The sequence below is a fragment of the Wolffia australiana genome, chromosome 12 (assembly GCF_029677425.1).
Source record: "Wolffia australiana isolate 7733 chromosome 12, ASM2967742v1".
NCBI lineage: Eukaryota > Viridiplantae > Streptophyta > Magnoliopsida > Alismatales > Araceae > Wolffia > Wolffia australiana.
In genome coordinates, this window is record NC_135846.1 from 10,396,802 (window position 1) to 10,420,796 (window position 23,995).

The following is a 23,995-nucleotide window of genomic DNA, read 5'->3' on the forward strand; positions in this document are numbered from 1 at the left end:
CCGCTTCAAGGAAATTACCATCATAGCCTTAACGGCTCTGCGAGATGAGTAAGGGTAGTTTCGGTACTACGGAGGATTTCAACGGGCGGGGGAGTGGAACCCCCACGTGGGGATCTGCAATTCGTCAGGGAATTGGAGGGTATTATCGGGTTCTCTCATGGTAGTGGAGTATCTTGTGGAATCTCCTTTTTTGAAATACTGAGCCGTTTTCTGGGATATTATGTTAAAAACCCTCGTAAAAAACCTCCAGTTGGGAAATGGGATGGGTACACGGATTTTACGGGCAGGATGAAGTTACAGAGAACGGGTTTCACGGTTTCGACGGCTTCGATCGTTCGGGATGCATTGTCTATTAACCAATCCGGATTTGCCACATGGAATATTTTTTTTTTGTTAAACGAGAATTTCACGTTATCTTTTTATCGGCTCGATTTCTTGCAGAAGAGGTCCAACGCTCTCCTCCTCGAGCTCGGCGGCCAGCGTGCAATGGCGGCTCCGATCGTGGATTCTGCTTATCTGAAGGAGATCGACAAGGCGCGCAGAGAACTCCGCGCGCTGATCGCGAACAAGAACTGCGCTCCGATCATGCTGCGGCTCGCGTGAGTTTCCAATTTCGCTTCCGATTCTACAACTACCGTCGGATTTTAATTCGTTTCCGGAGCGTACAGTAGCTTCTGCAGTTTTTTTTCGTTTCGACGATCTGCGCCATCGGCCGAGTTCTTGGGTACAGTATTACTGCCGGACTGTCGGCGATAAGTCTCTATCAGATTTTCATTCTTCTAATTGTCCTTCGAACTTTTGCTATTTTTCTGGCTTTTTCCATCTTTATGATAGTCTGGGCTCATTACTGATAAATTCAAGTCTTTCCCCCGCCAATTATGCTGAATTAGGACAGAATCGGCATATAATCAGATTCTATTTTCGAATCTTATTACCTCACGTCATGTATAGGAACCTTACTATTCCGAGGCGTCCCAGTAGTTCTTTTTGACACTGCTTTCTTTTGCAGTTGGCATGATGCCGGTACTTATGATGTGACCACAAAGACCGGTGGTCCGAATGGGTCCATTCGACATGAGGAGGAATACATGCATGGTGCGAACGCTGGGTTGAAGATAGCCTTAGAACTATGCGGTAAGCTAACATTCATTCTTAAACTTTATTTTTTAGTGATTGTCTCCCCGCGATCCGTCATATTCCCCCTCCTCTGTTGAAACCAAGTTTTCTTCAATGGATTTTGATGTTTGAAAATCATTTTACAGGGATTATTTTGTCACACATTGTTTGGATTTGTCATTCAGATATTGAATTGCTCTATTTCTGAAATGCGTTTTTCTTTCTACCACCAGAGACGGTGAAGGTCAAACATCCGAAGATTACATATGCTGACCTTTATCAGGTGATGACTACAACGAATTCTCCGCAGTTTCCCCATTTGAAAAGTCGCTCTTGGAAGAGTTATTCATCTACTCAAACAAAATTTTCATTCGATCTGAACTGCTCATCTATCTTCATCATTAAGCTGTTCCAATACGGGTCCTTAGAGTTAAGAGATGACTTTTACCGTCTTCTTTTTATATCCTCATTGCAAAGTGGTATCTGATTTTCTGACCAAATCAAAATTCAATTGCTACATTAGCTTGCTGGAGTTGTTGCTGTCGAGATTACTGGAGGCCCGACTATTGACTTTGTTCCTGGCAGAAGGGTGAGAAACGCTTTTTTCCTTCAACTGGCCAGCTATCCAGGTGACAGCTGGATTCTATCCTGATGCTCTTCTTCTATTTTTTCTTACAGGATTCATCGGTCTGCCCATGGGAAGGACGCCTCCCCGATGCTAAGAAAGGTTCTCCTCCCAAAAATGGACGATTAATATTGGCAGACAAGGATATTATTGAAACAAATTAGACATTAAACTTCACTTATGGGCAGGGGTTTCGCATTTGAGGGATATATTTTACAGGATGGGGCTGTCGGACAGGGAAATCGTGGCACTCTCCGGCGGTCATACTCTGGTGAGTGGTGAGCCCTGCTCATGCGTTGACCCCATCTTCATGTTCTTACTGTGGAGTCAACAGGGAAGGGCGCATCCGGAGAGATCTGGCTTTGAGGGCCCGTGGACGAGGGAGCCTTTGAAGTTTGACAATTCCTACTTCGTGTAAGAGCAATGATCAATTTGGTCGACTTTTTCGTTACTTGAGAATAAGAGAACTGTGTTGACTAGCTCGTCACGCTCTTTGTTGCAGGGAGCTTTTGGAGGGAGACAAGGAAGGCCTGCTGAAACTCCCCACGGACAAGGCTTTGATGGAGGACCCTGAATTTCTCCGTTACGTTGGGCTTTATGCCAAGGTAAATTTCTCTCTCTCTCTCTCTCTCTCTCTCTCTCTCTCTCTCTCTCTCTCTCTCTATTTATATCTATCCCCCCCCCCCCCCTCTCTCTCTCTATTCATATATATCTCCCCCCTCTCCCTATCTATCGTTCTTCGATATATATATCTCCCCTTCCCTCTCTATCTATCTATGAATCTTTATGCCAAAGTAAATTTTCTTCTCTCTCTCTCTATATTTATATATGAGATGTTTATATCTCCTCCCCCTCTCCTTATCTATCGTTCTTCGATATATATATTTCTTCCCCCATCTCTCTATCTATCTAAATATCTCCCCCCCCCCCCCCACTCTATTTATGAATCTTTCTCTCTCCCCCCCCCATACCATTTCGGTCACCATCTCTCTTTGTGCCCACTTTGGCCAGTCCGATCATCTCTCTCTCTACCTATTTCTCTTTCTGTCATCCCTAACCTGTAGGGCCATCGCTCGCCCATCTTTGACCAATTGGATCATCTCTCTCTCCCACCTTTGACCAGTTGTTGGGTCGTCTCTCTCTCTCACTCTGACTAGTCGGGTCATCGGTATCTTTTTTCATCTATTTCTCTTTCTACTTATTTGTTCATCTATCTCTTGTCTCTGAAAAAGTGCGGTGTGTTGTGGCGTCTGTAATTGTGATAACAGGATGAGGATTTGTTCTTCAAGGACTACGCTGAGTCTCATAAGAAGCTCTCTGAGCTTGGCTTCACCCCTAGAGCATCTACCTCAGGTAAGTCAGAATCTGCTTCGACCACCGCCGTCCTGGCTCAGAGCGCAGTCGGCATTGTCGTTGCTGCCACTGTCGTCGTTCTTAGCTACCTCTTCGAAGCGTCCAGAAAGAAGTGACCGCTTTCTCAGCGGACCTCTATACATACAGAAATCTGGCACTGTCGCCTCTCATGAACAAATAATCCCAGGTTGGATCTTCTCCCATAATCATTCTGCCGCCTCGTGATTTTACTTTCTGCAGTTCAGTAAACTCTGCTTCTTTTGAACTCATTATAATGGAAAATCCTGGTTCCTGTGCAATTAATCATGTAAAGCGGAAATGAAAATCATTATTTGCTGAATAGTATTGGTTATTGTTCTCGGGATGAGAACAATAATTGGATGAGGATTAAATTGAATGAGGATTTTTGGATTGAAGCTAATCATCAAAAATAACTTATTTCTATTTCACGAGAAGAATGAAAATTTGAAGGAATGAGAAAAGCTGATGAAGAAATGATTTTGGGTTATTGTTCAACAGAAGAAAAGGGCAGGCAGATAAAATAATCTTTGGAATGGGAGAGAGCTTATATCCAAACGATTCAACAAAAACCATTAAACTGTTCGTATTAAAATGATCGCTTGAAACCCCATTTTTTTCATCGTGAGGAATAAAGAAACACGTATGAAGAAAGTTTTTGAACTATCTAGCATCCATACATCTAACATCCATCCATATAATCTAACATTTATACATACATCGTCCATCCGTGTGCCATCTAAGATCAATACATACACCATCCATCCGTATACCATCTACCATCCATACGTCATCATCCATCCATACACCAGCTACCATCCATACACTATCCATCTATCTAACATCCAGCGTCCATACGTCTAGCTGTCAACCATCCATGCATCTATCCTGATTAATACCCTGCTATTTAAAAAAAAAGTGTAATTTTGTAACATTCAAATTTAAAAACACAATTTATGTGCTATTGAAAATGAACAAAGATGTTTTAATCTCTAGCTTGCGGTTGAAATTTTCCCGTCTGGGAATTCGTTTGGTCTGCAAGAGGAAAACATTTCAAAGGAACAGGGATTAATATTGATTTTTTTATGTTATATAATCTCAAATATTTTCTATTAAAGATGCCATAAGGGAGCACAGTATCACGCCCAGATCTACCGATTTTATAGAACGCTTGATTTAGTCTTCCACCTGGTGTGAGAGGCAAAAAATACACCACCTGCCAAGGTAATGTTTTTAATCATGGAATTAATAATTTGGTATTTCCTATGTCTTCAAGACGTTTCAACGGTCACTATTCCCGCTAGTTAATCTTCTCATTTAATCACAATGGTTGAAAAACGAGACGACAAAATTCATTTGTCCTAGCACTGGGTGTTGTTTCTTTGCAATATGCCGAATAAACTTTAAAATTGAAGGCTTTGAGTGAGAGGGGTATTCAAAGGTGAGAACAATATCAAGTAGTGATATTAGAAAATAATTTCCATTCATAAGATAAATTAAGAACATTGTTTCTCAAGGAGGAAATAATTTCCATTCATAAGATAAATTAAGAATATCGTTTCTCGGGGAGGAAATAATTTCCATTGATAAGATAAATTAAAAATGTCGTTTCTCAGGGAGGAAATAATTTCCATTCATAAGATAAATCAAGAATATCGTTTCTCAGGGAGGAAATAACTTCCATTCATACGATAAATTAAGAATATCGTTTCTCAGGGAGGAAATAATTCCCATTCATAAGATAAAATTAAGAATATCGTTTCTCAGGAGGAAATAATTTACATTCATAAGGATCAGCATGAATCAGCAGTAACAACCAAACAGGATAAAGAATGAAAAGGAAGGTAATCTCATGCAGACCAGCAAGAATCAGAATTAAAAAATAAACAGGTTGCAAAGATTGGAACAAGGGGAAGAAGAATGAATTAAAATTGTGGGTTATTATTCCCAGGACAAGAAAGGCAGGTACAATTGAATTAGTGGAAACTGGCAAGGAGAGGAAGCTCATCTCCTGCACATCAGCGAAAAATTAGCATTAAAAAAGGCCAAAGAAAAAAAGACTAAGACGACGAGAGAGAAAGAAGCCTCTCTCTACGACCATCCATCCGTCCATTCATCCTACTACGCTTTTGGGCTGAGGCACTGCGTGGTGATGTCCTGGAAAACCCTTAGCCGTTTTCCGACCTTCCTCCCCAGCAGCAGCGGCGCCGCCGCCGCGTCGCCCTCCCCCACCGCCGCCGCCGCCGCCTCGAGCACCGGCGCCAGCACCGCCGCCACAATCGCCTCGTCGAACGCGTCCTCGTCCGGAAGATTCTCCGCCACGCCGCCGGACCTTGTCCTCTTCAGATTCCCCATCGGATCTTGCGCCGCCATCATCATCACCTTCGGGTAGAACGGCGGCGGCGCCGCGCTCAGCGCCTTCTTCGACGGTCTCGGGTTCGGGTTCGGATCCGAGTTCTCGTTCCAGAACGGGTCCGTCGACGCCGGGAAGAAGCCCGTTTCGAGGCCGCGGAGCATCTCCTGGGCTCTCTCGAAGGCCTTCAAGTGAGAGTCGACTCCTCGCGGGCCGTCCGCCATGGCGGGTTTCACTCTCTGCAGCGTCTCCTTCGCCTCTGCGATTCGCCCTTGCTTCATCAGGCAGATGCCCAGATTGCACATTTTGTTGCTGTCCGGCCCGATCATCAGAGCGCGGCGGTAGGCGGCTTCCGCCTCTTTGAAGCTCTCTTTCTGCATCAGCGCCCAGCCCAGGTTCCCCTGCGAGTATCCCCAAATTCGACGATTTGGCTTCCCGGGTATCCCCAAAATGTCATATTTCGTGATGGGTTTCGTCGTTGATTCGCTTACCAGGAGCCGCGTGGCTTCTTCCTCGAGAGAGACTTGGAATTTTCTCCCTTGGGATCTCGCCGTCTTCGTCCTCCTCCCGTTGAAGGCCATCCCTTGCTCGATCAGCCTTAGCTTGTGGCGCAGCAGAGCGATCTGCTCCTCCAGCCTGCCGCACTTCTGAAAAAGAAAATTCCAAGCCGAACCAGTTGGCAATCGAGGCAGAAAAGAACGAGAAAAGCTTGAAAATAAGGAGAAGAAGAAGAGGAAAACCTTGAAGAGATCGAGGAGGATGTTGTCGAGAGACTCCTGGGCTTGGTCGGAGCAGCGGCTGCGAAGGGATTTGATGGCCTCGATGGCCTCCTCGGCTCGGTTCTGCTGCTTCATCACGATGGCCATGTCCTTGAGCGCCGAGTCGACTCGGTCTCCGGCGTTGATCGCCGCCCAGAACAAAGCTATCGCCTTCTCCGGGTCCTTGTCCACCAGCTTCATTTCAAGTTCATTCGATCCAGTCAAGACCCACCAATTCAATTCAATACAATTCAATTCAATTCATTCCTTAACGTCGAGTAGATCGAGAATCGGCATTACCTGCACCCTCTTTGCTCTCACATACGGCGTGTCTCCAACGGGCACTTTCAAAGCAACGTGGAAAGCTTCTGTTGGCGTCGCCGCCGCTGGCTTCAGAGGAGAGCACGGCGCCGACTTTGTGGGCCTGCTACCCAGCACCGCCTCACTCCACAGGCTCTGCATCTTCTCTATCTATCTCTTCCTTGAGAGAAGCCGGGGAAGAGCGAGAGAGAACGCCGATGGTGGGTAGTGCTCTACTCTTTCTCTCTCTAAACTCTCTCTCTCTCTCTCTGACTCTTCAAGGGAAGAAGCCGGGGAAGAGCGAGAGAGGAGAGAGGCTTCCGATGGTGGGTATTCCTCTTCTCTCTCTAGCTCTACTCTTTCTCTCTCTAACTTTTCTCTCTTTCTCTGACTAGTTTAGGGGAGAAGCCGGGGAAGTGGAAAGGAGACGGAGAAGAGAGGCTGGGTAATATTGCTTGGATGAGGGAACTATTTGACCGTTGTGGAGCGTTTGAAAAGATAGCCGTTGGTTCCCACGTGACTGCCCCGAGCTTGTTGATGTTGGCGAATGGCGAGCGGGTTCCGCACGTGCCTTGTTAGATTTCCTCGCGGAACAGTTTTGGAAAACCTGATCTGGCGTTGTTCAAAGTCAGTGGGTTCACAGTGGTAGGGTATGATTAATGGGCCTAAATGGGCCAGCGAAGCCCAATGGTACAGAAACCGTGACTGCAGAGGGTTGATTTCTTTCTGTCACGGGGGATCGGTGACTGACTGCCGATAAGAAAAATGAGAGGGAAAGAAGAAAATAGAGAGAACAAAAGAATAGAGTGATAGAGGAAGAGAAAGAAGGGAATACGCTAAGTGAATGATGAAGAGAGGAGAAAGAGATAGAGAAAGAAAAGTGGAGAGAAGAAGCTGAGTGATAGATAAAGAAATAAGGATGAAAGAATGACAAAGCCAGTGATAGTTGATGAATGCTAAACCTAGTGTGTCATTTGTGTTTGCATTTAGGAGTTGTCCACTGTGAATAAAAACATGAGATGCAAATGTTTTGGTAAAAAGGGTGAAATTGAGGACTTGTCCACTGTGATTGCATTTTGGAGTTAGGACTGGGACATGGGATAGAGGGATGAATGGATGTGATGTTGATATGGATTTAGAGGGTTGAGATAGATTAAAAATTAATTTAGAACATAAATGTAGAAAATTTAAAATCCTATAAGAAGAACATAGGTGATAAATTTGGAGAAACATACATGTCATTACTGCTTATGTGCATTTATCATAGGCACTTAAGAGAAATTTAATTTAAATAATATATGTAATCAATTTTATACATATTTATGTTGCTCAAGTATAAACATGTTTTCCCTATATTCTACTATTTTATATAATTAAATATAAAAAGTCGGCGCAAAATTGAGCCTAATTTTTTTAAATTTTTCCTCAGACCATTATGATTATTAATATTTTTTTTCATTCAAGTCAAAATATAAATTTAAAATTTTCATTTAAATTATTGCAGTAAAAATCTAGACCTCTTATATCTTTTTGGTAGGTCTTGTATAGGAAGTAGGTAACCATGCCCCGCGTTTGGGCCAATGGGTTGGTTGAGCGAACTCAGCAAGATCAGAATCAGCCAGAACAGATTTTAGCTAGATAATTACAAGGCCATGTCGCCATAGGATCTCAATAACATGAAAGATATGGGACACGAAATTTTGATCACAAAAACTAAATTTTGATCGCCTTTCTTTCTCACACAATTATATTCATTGACTGCATGGAGACCTTGTGAAAAATTACCCCAGGATAGTTTATGTGTTTGTGTCTTTTTATAAATCTTTGGTCATAAACATTCATCTGAATGCAATTACATATGAATTGATCAATAATCCAAGAAGAAATTTGAGCTAGAAACGAGGTGTTCTACCACAGTGAGCATCGATTATTGAATCAACGTATGATGGTGATTTGGAAATATTCTTACATCACTGTGGAAATCATGCGGTCTCTCAGTCAAACTTGAAATACAAATTAGGTAAAAAAATACTATATTACAAGATCAAACCCCATTATGCAGCACTTTCAACATTTTGATATTTTCACTTGAACAAACAGTTTTAATTCCCTTAGTCTTACCCATTTCCCAATGCATTCATGATTCTTTCCCTGAAAAATGCTAAAAAATAATTTAAATGCAAAATCTACTCTCTGCTATGGAAAATTCTACATTATGAACTTATTTTGGGTTAGAAAATCAATTTTAGATCAAATACTAATCTAAAAATATGATAAACATGTCCAATACATTCCCTACTACATAAATTCTTCCAACTCTATCCTTTATGTGCACATTAATAACAAAGATTAAATAGATTTACCAAATAGATAATATTACTTGGGGGGTTATAGCTGCGCTAGCCCTGTTTCATATTTCAATCAATATGGCTTCAAGTTCTTCATACCAAGTTTATTTATTCATTAGGCAAGAAATTCCCTCACAAATGCATATGAAAAATGAAGATACATTGTCATATATTATAGAGCATTAAAATGATGTCATATAGTGTGGTTTTATTTATCTAGAAGGAGTAATGTTTGCATGGGGATAATATAGGCACCTATTTTTTAGCTGAATGGTTGCCCCCTTTGGTGTTCGAGCTTCATTTTTTAGACCCATAAATACTCCAAAACAGCCACTCAAGATTTTGCTCAAGGGACTACTCATAATTGGTCATTCCATTGGATATGGGTTTGATAACATTGTTCCATATGCAATGTTGCAAAACTTTCATTAGGCTAAGAGGAATGTCCTTATTTAACAATGTGAAATATGCCATTTTTATTCTACTAATTCCAGAGGCATTCAAAAAATGCTCTGATTTCAATTTGGTAAAAGGATCAACACTTCACCAATCCACATGGGATCACGCAATTGGTAAGTATGTTCAACTATCAACATGTTCCTCTACATGCTGGTACTAACATCATAGTTGACACAAAATTAAGATGATTATTAAAGCACAACCTCAAATGAAATCTCAATGAATCTTTAAACTTCAATGATTTAATCTCCTTGGCACAGATCATATCCATGATTTTTTGGTTCCTCAAGCAAGACATATGGAGATGCTCTAATGGGCAGGCTCAAGACATATCCATATTATCCACATCACATCAGATCTCCTCCATCTTGATGATCCTGATATTGATCCAACACGGTCTTTACGATGTTCTGAGTGCACTGGGAATGTGGGGAAGTCAAGGAGTGAAAGGAGAGCAATGACAAAAACTTGAAGAATTTTGGCTTGGGTGAAATTTTTCGAGACCTTCTCTTAAATTTTAATAGATTTGTATTATATAATCCCACATCCGAAATACCATTTGAATGCAATTCTCTAAGCCCACATATCACACTAATTAATGTCTTCAATAGTCAAATAACCACTAATTATCCACATATCGATTCGTATAGTAATTGATAGCATATCAATTTAACCAAATCGATAGGTCAAGTTTCTAACTCATGAGATGAAAAGCTACACCTCGTGCTCTATACGATACTAATGAATATAATGAATCTCTAATGGAACCTTATTATCATCGGTTACCATGTATGTATAGTCCCTCATCCGCTTGATGTTCTTACGATTATTTAGGGTACGCTGAACTATCAAACCCTAATCAGTCATTCAATTTAGTGTTAATGGATTCAAAAATAATTGGAGACTCTTCTTTGATATTCCACTACCTGGGATTAAGACTTTTTTTGCATTAACTTCCTTAAATCCCAGCTTGAACACTCAATCATTTATGTGAACTTCTTGTTGCACTCGAGCTAACATGATTTGTGATTCCATAATTAGGAACTCATATGTCATAGTCAAAGTACAAAGGATCGTCCATAGGGTGTCTTCAGTATCTCAAGTCTAAGGATCACTTAGACAACATGACGTGAATCAGCTGCATCAATAATTTGGTATAAAAACATTCAGGGATTCTTACCAAACATTTCAGTGAACTCCTTTCCTAAAATAATCCATCATCAGTCCTTAGCATCCCTAAACTAATGGATGTTCATTCTAGATAATTCAATCTTTTTTCCCCAAGTATCATTCAAAGAGAAATATTTATAACTGATGTGTAAAGACTGGTAACCATTGTATCATGATTTGGTGATAATTCAATAAAATAATCCCCAGGAGAGGCCTCCGTGAGGGCACAAAATGCATTTTTATCATCAGTGAGAACAATAAATGCAAAGATAGGGCATAATAAAATCATAGAATATAGTATAAAGTATGACAAGAAGATCACATATAACGGGTGCGTAAGGAAAATAGAGAAAAAAGATAGTGATTGGGCTAACAGTAATGGGTGGTTGGGCCGAATTAAATCGGGTATAAGTCCGAACAATATTGGATCCGGTTAGGTCGATCCGAGATAGACAAGGATTTGCCTTGTTTCCCAAGCGAAGTCCAGCATATACAAACTTCACGCAGAGCAAGGGCGAAGAAGGAAGACGATCTTCCCACGAGCTCGCAACCTTCGATCTTTCCTTGTGCTAGAAGCGCAGGAATACCTGTTCAATGGCGCGCTACGACCGTGCGATCACCGTCTTCTCCCCCGACGGCCACCTTTTCCAAGTCGAGTACGCCCTAGAAGCCGTCAGACGGGGCAACGCCGCCGTCGGTGTTCGGGGCACCGACACCGTGGTTCTCGGTGTCGAGAAGAAATCCGCCCCAAAGCTTCAGGATTCAAGGTATAGTCCCCAAATTATGAATTCTAGCATCGGCGTATTTCGCTGTTTAATCTGTTGTTTCCCCCGTTTGATCTGCAGAAGCGTGAGGAAGATCGTCAGCTTGGATGACCACATTGCCTTGGCATGCGCTGGGCTCAAAGCCGACGCTAGGATCTTGATTAACAAAGCGCGGATCGAGTGCCAGAGCCACAAGCTCACGGTGGAAGACCCCGTCACTGTCGAGTATATAACTCGGTACATTGCTGGGCTGCAGCAGAAGTACACTCAAAGCGGAGGCGTGAGGCCGTTTGGTCTCTCGACTTTGATCATTGGTTTTGATCCGTATAACGAAAAGCCCGCTCTTTACCAGACGGATCCCTCTGGGACCTTCTCGGCCTGGAAGGCTAATGCCACTGGGAGGAATTCTAATTCGACTAGGGAATTCCTTGAGAAGAATTACAAAGAGACTTCTGGTCAGGAGACAGTGAAGTTGGCTATTCGGGCTCTACTGGAAGTGAGTATTGTCTTTGATGTCTAATTTCTCCCTTAGTTTTTGTCATGGGTTTTTCTTCCTAGAAAGTATAATTTTCCTCTAGATTTCTTTTAAAAAAATAATTTTCCTCTGGAATTTGCTGCGATTTATGCATGTCTAGGGATCGACGTGGTTCTCCTTCTTTAATTGGATTTGGAAAAAACTGTTAAAATTGGCTTCTGCGCATTCTAGCAGTTCCATGGAATTTGAGGTTTGAGAGTCATCATGTATCGATTGTTAAAGATTGAGATTTTCATCTGTGAAGTGCAAACGTATTTTTTTACATATTTTTTTCTTAGTGAATTTACCTTCTCAGAAAAAGGAAGATCGTAATATTGAGACAATCAGGTGGGGTTATTGAGTCGTTATCAGTGTCAAATGGGGTTCATCTGTTGGCTACGAGTAAAACAATCTGTTAGCGAAGAGATACTGGGGTTTATTATTTAGACTTGTTTTTTCAAAAAAATTATTTAGTCTTCTGCCTTTTTCCTGCTGAATTTCCTTTAGTTTTCTACTCATCACCGTTTTATTTCTCTCCTCTGCTTGTCCTAATTTCAAGTGTCTTCTCGTTTTCCTTTCCTCCATGAAAAGGAACCCCGTGGAGAATCTGTGCCATTAATCTGTGTTATTTGTTGCCTATTTTTCGGCTCGGTAGTATTTACACCTTTGGCGAAAATTTGATTTTGTACGGGCTTGCATAACATGATCCATTTATTCTGTCAAATCATGTTATGATGAAGTTCTGAGTTGTCTTCACAATTCTCGCGTCCCTTAAGTTCTGAAAGTAAGACTTCTAGAATGGTAGATAGTTTATTTTTCAGTCCTTAGTAATTGGTTCTTGGACCGCAAAGATTAGTGCAGTAGATCAGACGTTTCATACAAGTGAAACGTGAAAAATGGTAATCACTTTTTTCTAGTAAGTCCTACGTTTTTTGTGTCACATAATTTGATGTGAATTTTAAATCCCAAGACTAAATGCATATCCTTTTTTGGCCTTTTCTTCTAGAATCGAATGGAATAGAACGTATTCTATTTAGACCTTTGGTACCAGTGTGTGCCATCTTCTAGCTGTAAATTAAGATCAGAATAATGAATTTTAAATTATCCTTATAAAGTTTGCTCTTGTGATTTAAAATTCGAACCCCTAGGAGTAACACTAAATATCCTTTTGATTTCGAAGTTGATGAAAATTTCTGATTTTAAATAGAGAGAAAGGAAATTCGACCTCTGGTTTCTCTTTATTGATGTTTATAGGAACATTGATCTGCAACTGATCAATTATTCGAGAAGATAATACTTGTAGATCTACCTGCTTAATCTATTTTGGAGATAAAGATATTCAGCCTGTCCCGAGCGATTTTGGATAATCGCTATTCAGCCAGCCCCAGTATTTTCAATTTGTTTATTTTCTCAGTCATGTTTTCAAATTGGTGTTCTGTAACTGCATGAGATTTTACAATCCTATCGAACTAACGTTTAACCCGGTGGGATATCTTTAACCGCAGGCACCTCCTTTCTTCTTTTGATTGCCGTTATTCATTTTATCTGTTCTTCCTAATCATTTTTTGATTTCATGGGAATTTCTTGAAGTATTTGATTAGAAATTAAGTTTTCGATGGGCTGACTTTTGGTGTGGATGACTGCAGGTGGTGGAAAGTGGGGGGAAGACGATCGAGATCGCGGTGATGACGAAGGAGGGGCTCCGGCAGCTGGAAGAGGCAGAGATTGATGCGCTTGTCGCCGAGATTGAAGCTGAGAAGGCTGCTGCTGAGGCTGCCAAGAAAGCCCCTTCAAAGGATGCTTCATGAGTGAAGGTTTCCTTTTTACTTTGACCTTCCTTCTAAGGTTTCTTGATTAGAGATCTGATTAAGAGATGGAGAGAGAGAGAGAGAGAGAGGTTTGTGCTATGGATGGTTTTACAAAAGACTTGTCACCCAACGTCGTTCCCTCTCTTCCTCTGTCACTCACTTCTTTCTTCTCTTTTATATTGCTTCCTCTTTATTTACAATACTTTTCTCTTTTTCCTTTCTTTTCTGTACTGCCTTTTCTCTCTTCTCTCTCTTTATGTATGTGTCATCCGCTCTGTCATCTATCTTCCTCTTCCTCATGACCATTCCTCTTTTTCTCTCGTCCCTCAAGACACATTAATTTGGCTTGTTAGGATGCTATATCATATTCTTCTTCTTCCGGACTTGAACTCGTACCAATATCATATTTTTACTAAGATAATAAGATGATCACTAAAGAATAATGCACTTTGAAACTCATGATAACTTTCTTTGAGAATCTACATTTTTTTCAAACATGAATTCAAATAACGTAAAGCGCGGTTAACTTGATTTCAATGACTTGTCACAAGTGCAAAACTTACTGAGTCTTAAATAAACACTCCTTAATAAATACGAAAAATTAATAGAATTTTGGTGCGTTTTATGTAGAATGGAAGTTCTGCACCATCAAGACTTGCATTTTTTATCATCCATTGACAGATATATGAACAACAAAAAATATCAATTTAACCTTGATGCATATTTTGGATATAATAAAATACATACATTCAAATAAATATCATCTTAAATTGACATAAATGTGCAAGACCAAAAGTCTGGGCCCCTGGGCGGTGGAGGGTTAAGAAAGAATCGAAAAATCTAGTTTATTTTTACAATTTTTTTGAGTGATAATTAATTTATTTGTTTTACATTGACTTCTTCTCGAGAAATAATAATCATCCCCTATTCTGTGATGGCGAAAAATTAAGGGCGAACACAAATTTCAGTTTTCTTCAAATATAGTTATTTTTAGTCATAATTATTATTTTTGCTTACATTGGCTTCTTCTCAGGAGTGATAATAATCTGCTGTCCTGATATGGCGGTAGAGTAAAAGGACGAAGTAAGATGAATAGAGTAAAGGAGCTGAATTAAAAAATGGAGCTAGAAAGATGGAGAGCGCTGGAAAGATGAAAGAGAGCTTGATAAAGCAATGAAATGTAAAAGTGAGGGGAAAGATGTATGCGATGAGAGCTAAATGTTTCAAGATAAAATGGGAGATTTGGAAGTTACAGAGAAATAAGTAGAGAGAGAAGATAATTGACATTAAGGATAAGCAATGGAGAGATAGATGGAAACAATCTCAGAGGAAAATGGAGAGAAATAGAGAATGCAAGAGTGAGAGGGGAGAGATGCATATAAAGAGCGAGGTAGAGATAAATAGAGGCAACAAGAGAGTGACAAAGATAAATAATTATTGGGATAAAAGAGCAAAAGATAAATAGGAGGGAAATAAAGAGGTCAGAGAGTAGAGAGGGGTGAGAGCAGAGAGGTTGACTTCCAATCGCCGAGAGGGTGGAGAGCTGAGACTGAACTGCAGCTGAAGATCTCAGAATAGTAGCCGCAGCTCAACATCATCTGAGCTCGCACCAGAAATAATGATGAGAGATGTGATAGTAAGAAACTAATTGAGAATCCATAAAGGTTTTTCGGGAAACCAATTGAGAATCCATCAAAACTAGCTCTTTGGGAGAAGCATCTGATACACATAGGGAGAGAAAAAGCTAAATAAAGATAGATAGAGTTAGAGACATGGAGTGAAAGCTAAAGACTGATCAATAAGGAGAGGAGTATAGTTTTTCGTCGTCATCAGAGTCTAAGGAGCATTGGTCAAGACAACGGAACCATGCTCGTGGTATCATCAACATATCAATGCTCTCTGCGTCAAGGTGTGACCTATGATGTGTGGTGATGTCTCAAACAATAAACAACTTGGGAAAGTGTTGTGTGCTGACCTCCTACCATCTAAAGGGGTATTTCCTCATTTCATGGGACGTTGAGGTAGTTATCCAGATATTGCCTGGGCATTGAGAATAGTTGATGAAGATGCCCATGTCGTTCAAATAGGCACTTAAAGGCGATGTAACCTGGTGTCATCGACTTTGTAACAATTGTCCCCGCTCATACTTATCATCACCCATGCCTGGATCTTATGTATACTCCAAGAGATGTCCAAGATAAGATAGCACACTCTGGTATCATGATGGGTCTACCACCTCTAATTTTGTAAATGGATCCAAGATAGTTGCACTAGCTATGGCTTGATTCTGCCAAAACAAGATCACATACTATGTGAGCTTCGTATGCATTGATTCACACGGGGTCCTTAACACATCCCTCTGCTTAAATGACAATAATTTTCCTAAATGTTACATAATGTCTACAAGGTGGGTTGTGAGCGCAAAAACTAATGATGTGACTTCAGTGATTAGGGTTGGATATTTAGGACCAAGGACCAGTTTGACCATACCAAACCAGGACTGTAGGTCCTCCATTTGAGGGTAGACCGGTTGGTTGGCCAGGTTTAGATCCACGGGTCAATAAGCATAAATCTTCATTTAAGAATTTTGATGAATTTAATTACATAGTCAGGAGTCAAGATTAAGGTGTAGGTAAAAAATAATCAGAAGTTGATGGACAAAGGTGTAAATGAAAAATATATATTTTTAGATGCATAAAGTAAATGGAAATTGTATAAATCTTATTACTGTTATATTAAGAGTTGCAGGGGGTATTTTAGTAAAATTAGTGAGAATTCTCAAAAGATAGGAGTTTATTTCTGCAGATGAATCTATTTTGAATCTGTTTTCTGCTAAAAATGGATCAACCGCAGATGCTTTTGTACCTATTTTCTGAAATTAATGTATTTTAATGGAAATACTGAGTTTTGAATCTATTTTCTGCTGAAATGTATTTTAATGAAAGTTTGAAAGTATTTTAATGAAATTAATGACTGTTGAATGTATTTTCTGCTGAAATGGATCAACAACAGATGCTGTTGATTTTTTAATCTATTTTCTGAAATTTTGAATCTATTTTCTTAAAATGAATCTATTTTCCGCTGAAAATGGATCAATGGCAGATTCTGTTGAGTTTTGTATCTATTTTATGAAATTAATGTATTTTAATGAAATTAATGAATTTTGAAGATGGATTTTTTTCTTATCTCCCAGAATAAGGACGGCCTTGCATTCTCTCTCTTCTCTTTATACAAGTTTATCCTTTTGTTGATTTTTGAAGTCTCTCAAAATCTGGCGATGATTAATTGATAACATTTATGATTTAAATAATTCGAGATACTGATTTTCTTCTCTCCCAGGATGAGGACGGACCTGCTTCCTCTCCCTTCTCTCTCTACCCGAAGCGAGCATTGCGAGCGGGCCCCACTAGTAGAAATAAAAGGAGAGTTTTTGTTTTCAAAGGATAGAAGGATATTGGTGATTTTGGCAAGATTGGCGATTTGAAATCTTGGAGATCTTGGCGAGATTGGCGACTTGAAATCATTGGTGATCTTGGCGAAATTGGTGACTTGAAATCATTGGCGATCTTGGTGAGATTGATGATTTTGAAACCTTGGCGATTTTGAACGAGATCACCGATTTGAAATCTTGACATTCACAAATCTTTGCACTCACAATCTGGTTTGAAATCTTGGAAATCACAATGAGGTTTGCAATTTTGACATTCTTTCTCTGATTGGTGATTTCTATTTTCTTTCCTCTCTTTGCCTGTGATTTTTGTTGCATCTCTATAACTCTTGCATTTTCGATTGTATTTCTCTTTCTCACTGAAATTTCTAATCCACAGAGAGAGAGAGAGAGAGAGAGAGAGAGAGAGAGAGAGAGAGAGAGAGAGAGAGAGAGAGAGAGAGAGAGAGAGAGAGAGAGAGAGATCTGGATTTCTATTTTTCTTTTCTGTTGCAGGATTCAATATCAGAAGAAATCAAACTTACCTGCTGATATTGTTTATCAAGAGAGAAAGAGATCTGGGTTTATATTTTCTTTTCAGTTGAAGGATTTAACATCTGAAGAAATCGTAATTACCCGCTGAAATTGCTAATAGAGAGAGAGAGTTATCTGGATTTATATTTTTCTTTTCTTTTGAAGGATTCAATATCAGAAGAAATTGAAATTACCTGCTGATATTCTTAATCAAGAGAGAAAGAGATCTGTGTTTATATTTTCTTTTCAGTTGCAGGATTTAATATCTGAAGAAATCGTAATTACCTGCTGAAAGTCCTAATTGAGAGAGAACGAGATTTGGGTTTCTATTTTATTTTCTGGTTGCAGGATTTAACATCCAAAGAAATAGGAATCACCTGCTGATATTTCTGATTGTGAAGTGTTGAACGTCATTGAGTATTGAATATCCTGAAATCTTAAATAATCAAAATCTGGTCAAAAATATTTGTCCTGTTCTTATTTATATGTCTGTTGCAGGTTTAAGCAGATTGATTGACAAGGTATAAGAATAATATTGTCATTGAAATTTATCTTGACAAAATTTATTACTCTATAATTTTTAAATTGGTCAGTGAGCTGAAGTTAATTTCTTTTCTGAAATGGCTATTGTAGTTGCAGCATCAAAAGGCTGAGAAACCTTACTCAAAAGTTAGAGATCTGAAATATTTTGAAAATTACCTTGGCTCATATCTTACATCAAGAAATTGATATTTAAATTAGTTGTTGTGGTTATAAGAATAGATATTCCATTCTTAAATCTGTGAGTGAAAAGCATTGACTGTGAGTTAAAAGTTACATAATAAGGATTAACAAATATTCATTTTGAAGTGAAAATTGTTATATTGCAATTGGAATACTTTTACTCTTTAAGCTAACATTTAAGGAAAACTGAAGACAAGTTTTTAAATATTTTCACAAGTAATTTCAGCTCTTGTGAGAATATAGGTACTACATTGAGTAAAAGCAGATTGGGCCAGCTGAGAGGGACTTGAGTGGTCCACTGGAAGAAGAAGTGAAAGCGTGGATACCTTCAAAGGCTAAGGGGGCTCAAGGTCATTTGTGTTTTTGAATTTCTAGATAGGAGATATCTGTGTAACCCTATTACCAGGCTGTTTTAGCTTGGGGGGCTATAAAGACTTGGTTATTGACTTATTAAAAAAACTCTGGTTGGATATCCCAGGACAGGAGTAAGGGACTAGCCCTAACCTATATAAAAATCTTGAGTGTCCTCTTCTTCTTTCACTATTATTAGTAAATAAGTAGACACAATTAGGAGTATAGTATACAAAAAGTAGATATAGACAGGGAATAGTATACAAAAAGTATACAAAAAATTATGAAACTGGGAAATTGAATGAAGATCAACTATGCTATTAGAACTGCGGAAGAAGGATATTAAGTAATTTGAATGGGTTGTGTAAAGAAACAATGCGCAAGAAATTGAGGAAACTAAATACGAGGAGAAAAAAAGACTTTTTTTTTCAATTTGGATGGGTTATGATAATAGTTCCAACGACATTTTAAAATCATGTAAATATATGGTTTATTTACCACCATCTGCAATTGCTAGGGCATTGTTCTACAGGAGTTCTCCGGCAGAAGCTCTCTTCCGCGATCAACGGTGGGAAGCTCCGGGGGAGAGACGGAGGAAGGGAAGAAGAAGACTCACTGGAGCTGTAGTCGTTGCACGATTCGAGCTAAGAATGGTGAGCAAGAAGAGAAGGCGGGTTGATCCCCCGACGACTCACCCTCGAAATCGATACTCTGAGAAACCTCCCGACTTCGGGATATTGGCGTCTCTCTACCCATCTTTCCGCCCCTTCGTCTTCGAAACCCGAAGCGGTAGATCTACAATCGACTGGACGGACTTCAACGCCACGCGCGAGCTCTCTCGGGTGCTCCTCCAGCACGATCATGGCGTTCAATGGTGGAATAATCTTATGCTCCAACTTTGATCGCTTTGTTTTGATTTGGAAACTGTGTTTAATGTGCCGGCTATGGCGATCTCCACTATGTTTGATGCATTTTAGGTGGATTCCCGACGGCCAACTCTGCCCCACAGTTCCCAATCGGTCGAATTATATCCACTGGATCGACGATCTGCTATCCTCTGGCCTCATTCCGAAGAACAGCAACGACCCTGAGGCGAGAATTAGGGGTTTCGACATCGGAACTGGTGCAAACTGCATATATCCTCTTCTTGGCGCTTCGTTGTTGGGCTGGAGTTTTGTTGCCTCAGGTCTGTCTCCTTCGTCCCTTTTGAAGAAAATCCCGCTGGATTTTCCTCTTCTAAGCGCGATTCTTTTATCATAGATGTCACGGAAGAGGCTCTTGAATGGGCTAGGAAAAACGTGCAGAACAATCCACATCTTTCTCATCTGATCGAGATAAGAAACGCCGACGCCAATTCTGAGAAGCCCACTGAGGATCTTCTTTGCAGCCCCGCTGTGCTAGTTGGTGTCATTAGAGAAAACGAGGAATTCGATTTCTGTATGTGTAATCCGCCATTCTTCGAGAGCTTAGAGGAGGCCGGACTGAACCCTAGAACGGCCTGCGGAGGAACGCCTGAGGAAATGGTTTGTCCCGGGGGCGAACGGGCTTTCATCTCCCGTATCATAGAAGATAGCAACAAACTCAAACTACGATTCAGGCAAGAAATCTCTAATCTTTTTGACTAATCTCCTCTAATCATAGTTAAATCACTCTTTAAATTGCCTTGATACAGGTGGTTTACGTCGATGGTGGGGAGAAAGATTAACTTGAAGTTCTTGGTTTCAAAGCTGCGCGAGGCAGGAGTTTCCATAGTGAAGACGACGGAGTTTGTTCAAGGGAAGACGGCTAGATGGGGACTGGCTTGGTCTTTTTTAGCGCCAAATATGAACTCTGTGGTTCTACCTTCGTCACAAAAGAGTAGCTTTTCGTTCACACTCCAGGTTTTTTTCTAAATTTTTTTGTTCATATTTTTCTTTAATGTGAACTTCTGCTGATCTATGGGTATTGGTCTCTGATATGTTATTTTTTTCGATTTTTAGGGCCTCAAACGTCAGAATAGTGCTTTCGAAACTTTGAAAGCTGTGGAATCGTTTTTCATGCCGCGTGGATCCTGTAGATCGAATTATTCATCGTTTTCGGTTAATGTAAGTTTTTATCTTTTCTCGGCCCGCAAATCTAATTATCGATTTTTCTCTTTAAGGAGAATTTACCCGCTAAGCAGGTAGCCCTGTCGAAAGATCAGATCGTTGACCTAGTCAAGACGAGCTCCGGTGATTCTGATCTCCCGCTTGGGTCAGCATCTGGCATCGAACATCAAGTAGACGTGCTGAACTTCCAAATCTCAGTACGTGCCATTTTTTATTTTATTTTTTCTTTTTATACCTGGCATTTTAAATTTTTTATTTTAAATTGTATGTACAGGTTTTTGAACAGATTCCTGGAACTCTGTTGATTAAAGGATCATTGCTAGACAAACAGAGCCCATTTGCAGGTAATTATCTGATCTCGCGTTATTCAGTTACCCGTTAGATATTATTCTTGCTTTTGTTGTCTAATTCAGACGATTTGATAACTTAAATCCATACGTTTTGATGGGCATGGGAATTCATGGTTTTTCATTATGTTTATATTTTTCAAATAATTCGTGAGGATTATCATTTTTTATTTGCATCAATTAATTCATGCAGATAAGAAATGCCCATTTTATCTAATTACACGATAAATAGAGACCAAAAAGTAACAATCTTCCTTTAGTTGCTTGTCTGCCCTTAAAATGAAAATTCCGTTTTTTTCTTGATCCGCAGGGGTTTTTCAATCGATTATCCAAAATTTGGAGAAAGAGCTGCGCGATGATATCGTCTCAAAGATTCCATGACGAAGAAGGAGAATCAATTAAAAAAGAGCAATTTCATTGCCAAGATGATAGTAGATCTTCAGGAACTTCCCCCGATGCCAATTTTCGGCAAAAGGGGTCTTAATTTACCGATGATTGAGGGAAAAAGAGCATCCTGATTCCCTCCTTGTCATCAGAAAAAAAGGAAAATACTTCCTTCAAGAGTTTTCATTATCCGCTTGGAAGCGCAGATGCTTCCTCTCCAGGGCCACGAGAACATGGAGAGAAACCTTACCCGTCTCTTGAATCTCCTCGTCTCCGACGATCTCATCACCACCAACATCGTTATACTGAAATCTGGTATGCTTTCCCGCCTTCAATTCTCTCATCCCCTCGCATAGATCTTCGTCGTCCTCCGCCCAATCGAATTTCAGCTCCCTATTTAGAACAATCGTCTCTCTCGATTGCTAAAATCAACCAGAAAACAAAATTTCAGATCCCCGAAGGAACCGAAAGAATCTTCATCAAATCCGTCTAATCCGATCAACTGAGGAAAATTGCGAGAAATCCTGGGGACGATCTCAAGTGATTGAGAAATGGGAGAAACTGCTTTTGCTCGTCGATCTTCTGCAAAAGAATCCGGACCTGGCCGCGGAGTACCGCCGCCCCCGGCCTCTCTCTTCCCCCCCCCCCCCTCTCTCTCTCCCCCCCCCCCCTTTCTCTCTCTCTCACTTCGCTTTTCTCTCCCTGTTCTTCAATATATATATATATATATATATATATATATATCTATATATACTGGTGAGTCGAGAGGAATCATTCTTTCAGTTCAATTTGTATTCTCCTCTTTGTTTCAGGTCTCCAGAAAGCATTTTTATCACACATCATGTCGTTGAAGAATATCGTGAATGAAGAAGATAAAAATGCAGAGCCAGAACACAAGAACGAGACTGCAGCCCCGTTTACAAGCAGAGGTGAAGTTCATAAACCCGCGAACTAGTTTATTAAAACTACAAGAACATGTTGACCTGATGTGATGTCTTAATTTAGTTGTTTTTAGTACTGCAGATGACCAAACTTCGAAGTGTTCATGTACAAAAGGGACTCTATCTGATCTATTTGCCTTGCCCCTTGTGTTTGAAAATGTGAAGGCTTTAGATCAGATAATGTTTTCAATCACACGCGACAAGGCAAATAGAGGCCCTCTTGAACATGAACACTCTGAAGTTTGGCCATCCGTAGTATTAAAAACGACTGAATTAAGATATAGCATCAGGTCAACATGTTCTTATAGTTTCAATAAACTAGCTCACGAGTTTATGAACTTCACATCTGCTTGTAAACCTCGATGGAGTCCTTTTCTTCTGTTGTGTCTGTGTTGAGGGGGAGAGAGGCAGAGCGGGTGAGAGAGAGAGGGGGAGACAGGGTGGGGGAGAGAAAGAGAGGGAGACAGGGAGGGAAGAGAGGGTGAGAGCGAGGGGGGAAGAGAAAGAGGGAGAGAGAGAAGCAAAGAGAAAGAGGAGAAAACAGAGAGAGAGAAAGAGGGAGAGAGAGAAGCAAAGAGAAAGAGGAGAAAACAGAGAGAGAGAAGCAAAGAGAGAAAGAGGGAGAGAGAGAAGCAAAGAGAAAGAGGAGAAAACAGAGAGAGAGAAGCAAAGAGAGAGAGAAGTAAAGAGAGAAAGAGGGAGAGAGAGAGAGAAACAAAGAGAGAGAGGGAGAGAGAGAAAGAGAAGCAAAGAGAGAAAGAGGGAGAGAGAGAAGCAAAGAGAAATAGGAGAAAGAGAGAGAGAGAAACAAAGAGAGAGAGGGAGAGAGAGAGAGGAAAAAGCGAAGAGAGAGAGACGGCATTTGATCTGCAGCCAGCCAGCCACCTTCATCCTGGGAACTCCAGGCTCTTCTCGTTCTTCCCCATCTCCATCGCCAGAGCATGCAGCATCTCCACAATGGAAAACTATTTTATATAGAGAGAATCAACTAATTGATGGAAAACTAGTAAAAAATATTTTAAATAAATGACGTTAATACTTACATTTTTTATAATAAGTTATAATTATTTATTATCATTTTAAAGATTTTTTGGTATTTTTTTTAGGGCAAGAAATAGATTTTAAGTTCAAATAGAACCTCAGGCCACACTTCCCGTAGTGAAATTGTGGTATAATAGAATAGTGGACGAAAAATGCTATAACTTTTTCTACATGAGAATTTTTTTGGTGCCGTTTGATGCAATGGAAAGCGTAAAGTCTAGTCTATCCTCTGGCATGTGCATGGGGAATATGGTGAGAAAATTAAAATCAAACATTCAAGATATGACACAAACCTTGTTGTCACTTCCCCCAAGGACAAAGTGGTGTTGTGTCTCCAAGAATCTTTATCGTCCTTGAACTATCTCTCCCACACTCTTGTAGAAAAAGAATGTATCAAAGAAATCTGATGCACGAGGCCTACAACAACAAGTTGGAGCAGAAATCCAAGATGACATAGAAAGTTAGTGTATTTATTTGAGAACTTAAGATACAACAAGTTGGGAGCAGAATTAAGTTGAAGAAGGCTCATTTATTTGAGAAATGAAGATGATAGTTAGTGCAATTATTTTTGAAT

At 40.1% G+C, this 23,995-nt stretch overlaps 4 protein-coding genes and 1 long non-coding RNA gene across 7 annotated transcripts; 4 read left to right on the forward strand and 1 right to left on the reverse strand.

Moving 5' to 3' along the window:
• The first annotated feature begins 438 nt into the window (after positions 1 to 438).
• Positions 439 to 3,393, forward strand: LOC144710323 (putative L-ascorbate peroxidase 4, peroxisomal). The gene is made up of 9 exons (XM_078584058.1): positions 439 to 599; positions 1,010 to 1,134; positions 1,350 to 1,399; positions 1,640 to 1,705; positions 1,795 to 1,843; positions 1,930 to 2,012; positions 2,076 to 2,155; positions 2,244 to 2,346; positions 3,010 to 3,393. The coding sequence occupies exons 1-9, from the start codon at positions 487 to 489 to the stop codon at positions 3,208 to 3,210; spliced, it is 870 nt and encodes a 289-aa protein (XP_078440184.1). The 5' UTR covers positions 439 to 486; the 3' UTR covers positions 3,211 to 3,393.
• A 1,640-nt stretch (positions 3,394 to 5,033) lies between these two features.
• LOC144710498 (protein POLLENLESS 3-LIKE 2-like) lies at positions 5,034 to 6,925 on the reverse strand. 2 transcript variants are annotated; one of them, XM_078584301.1, is made up of 4 exons: positions 6,524 to 6,925; positions 6,206 to 6,418; positions 5,957 to 6,112; positions 5,034 to 5,866 (listed from the first exon to the last, which is right to left on the reverse strand). In XM_078584301.1, the coding sequence occupies exons 1-4, from the start codon at positions 6,683 to 6,685 to the stop codon at positions 5,234 to 5,236; spliced, it is 1,164 nt and encodes a 387-aa protein (XP_078440427.1). In that variant the 5' UTR covers positions 6,686 to 6,925; the 3' UTR covers positions 5,034 to 5,233. The 2 variants fall into 2 exon arrangements, with proteins under 2 accessions (XP_078440427.1, XP_078440426.1); XM_078584300.1 differs by having other exon boundaries at positions 5,957 to 6,418.
• LOC144710499 (uncharacterized) lies at positions 6,707 to 7,038 on the forward strand. The gene is made up of 2 exons (XR_013583302.1): positions 6,707 to 6,849; positions 6,919 to 7,038. It is a non-coding gene; the product is annotated as an uncharacterized LOC144710499 (long non-coding RNA).
• Positions 7,039 to 10,967: 3,929 nt separating this feature from the next.
• Positions 10,968 to 13,786, forward strand: LOC144710370 (proteasome subunit alpha type-7). The gene is made up of 3 exons (XM_078584113.1): positions 10,968 to 11,267; positions 11,346 to 11,760; positions 13,425 to 13,786. The coding sequence occupies exons 1-3, from the start codon at positions 11,095 to 11,097 to the stop codon at positions 13,584 to 13,586; spliced, it is 750 nt and encodes a 249-aa protein (XP_078440239.1). The 5' UTR covers positions 10,968 to 11,094; the 3' UTR covers positions 13,587 to 13,786.
• A 5,264-nt stretch (positions 13,787 to 19,050) lies between these two features.
• Positions 19,051 to 22,276, forward strand: LOC144710290 (uncharacterized). Of its 2 annotated transcripts, none has more exons than XM_078584017.1 (9): positions 19,051 to 19,495; positions 19,599 to 19,807; positions 19,882 to 20,218; positions 20,294 to 20,501; positions 20,601 to 20,705; positions 20,783 to 20,905; positions 20,983 to 21,052; positions 21,366 to 21,754; positions 21,876 to 22,276. In XM_078584017.1, the coding sequence occupies exons 1-8, from the start codon at positions 19,059 to 19,061 to the stop codon at positions 21,434 to 21,436; spliced, it is 1,560 nt and encodes a 519-aa protein (XP_078440143.1). In that variant the 5' UTR covers positions 19,051 to 19,058; the 3' UTR covers positions 21,437 to 21,754; positions 21,876 to 22,276. The 2 variants fall into 2 exon arrangements, with proteins under 2 accessions (XP_078440143.1, XP_078440142.1); XM_078584016.1 differs by having other exon boundaries at positions 21,891 to 22,276.
• The last annotated feature ends 1,719 nt before the right edge of the window (positions 22,277 to 23,995 follow it).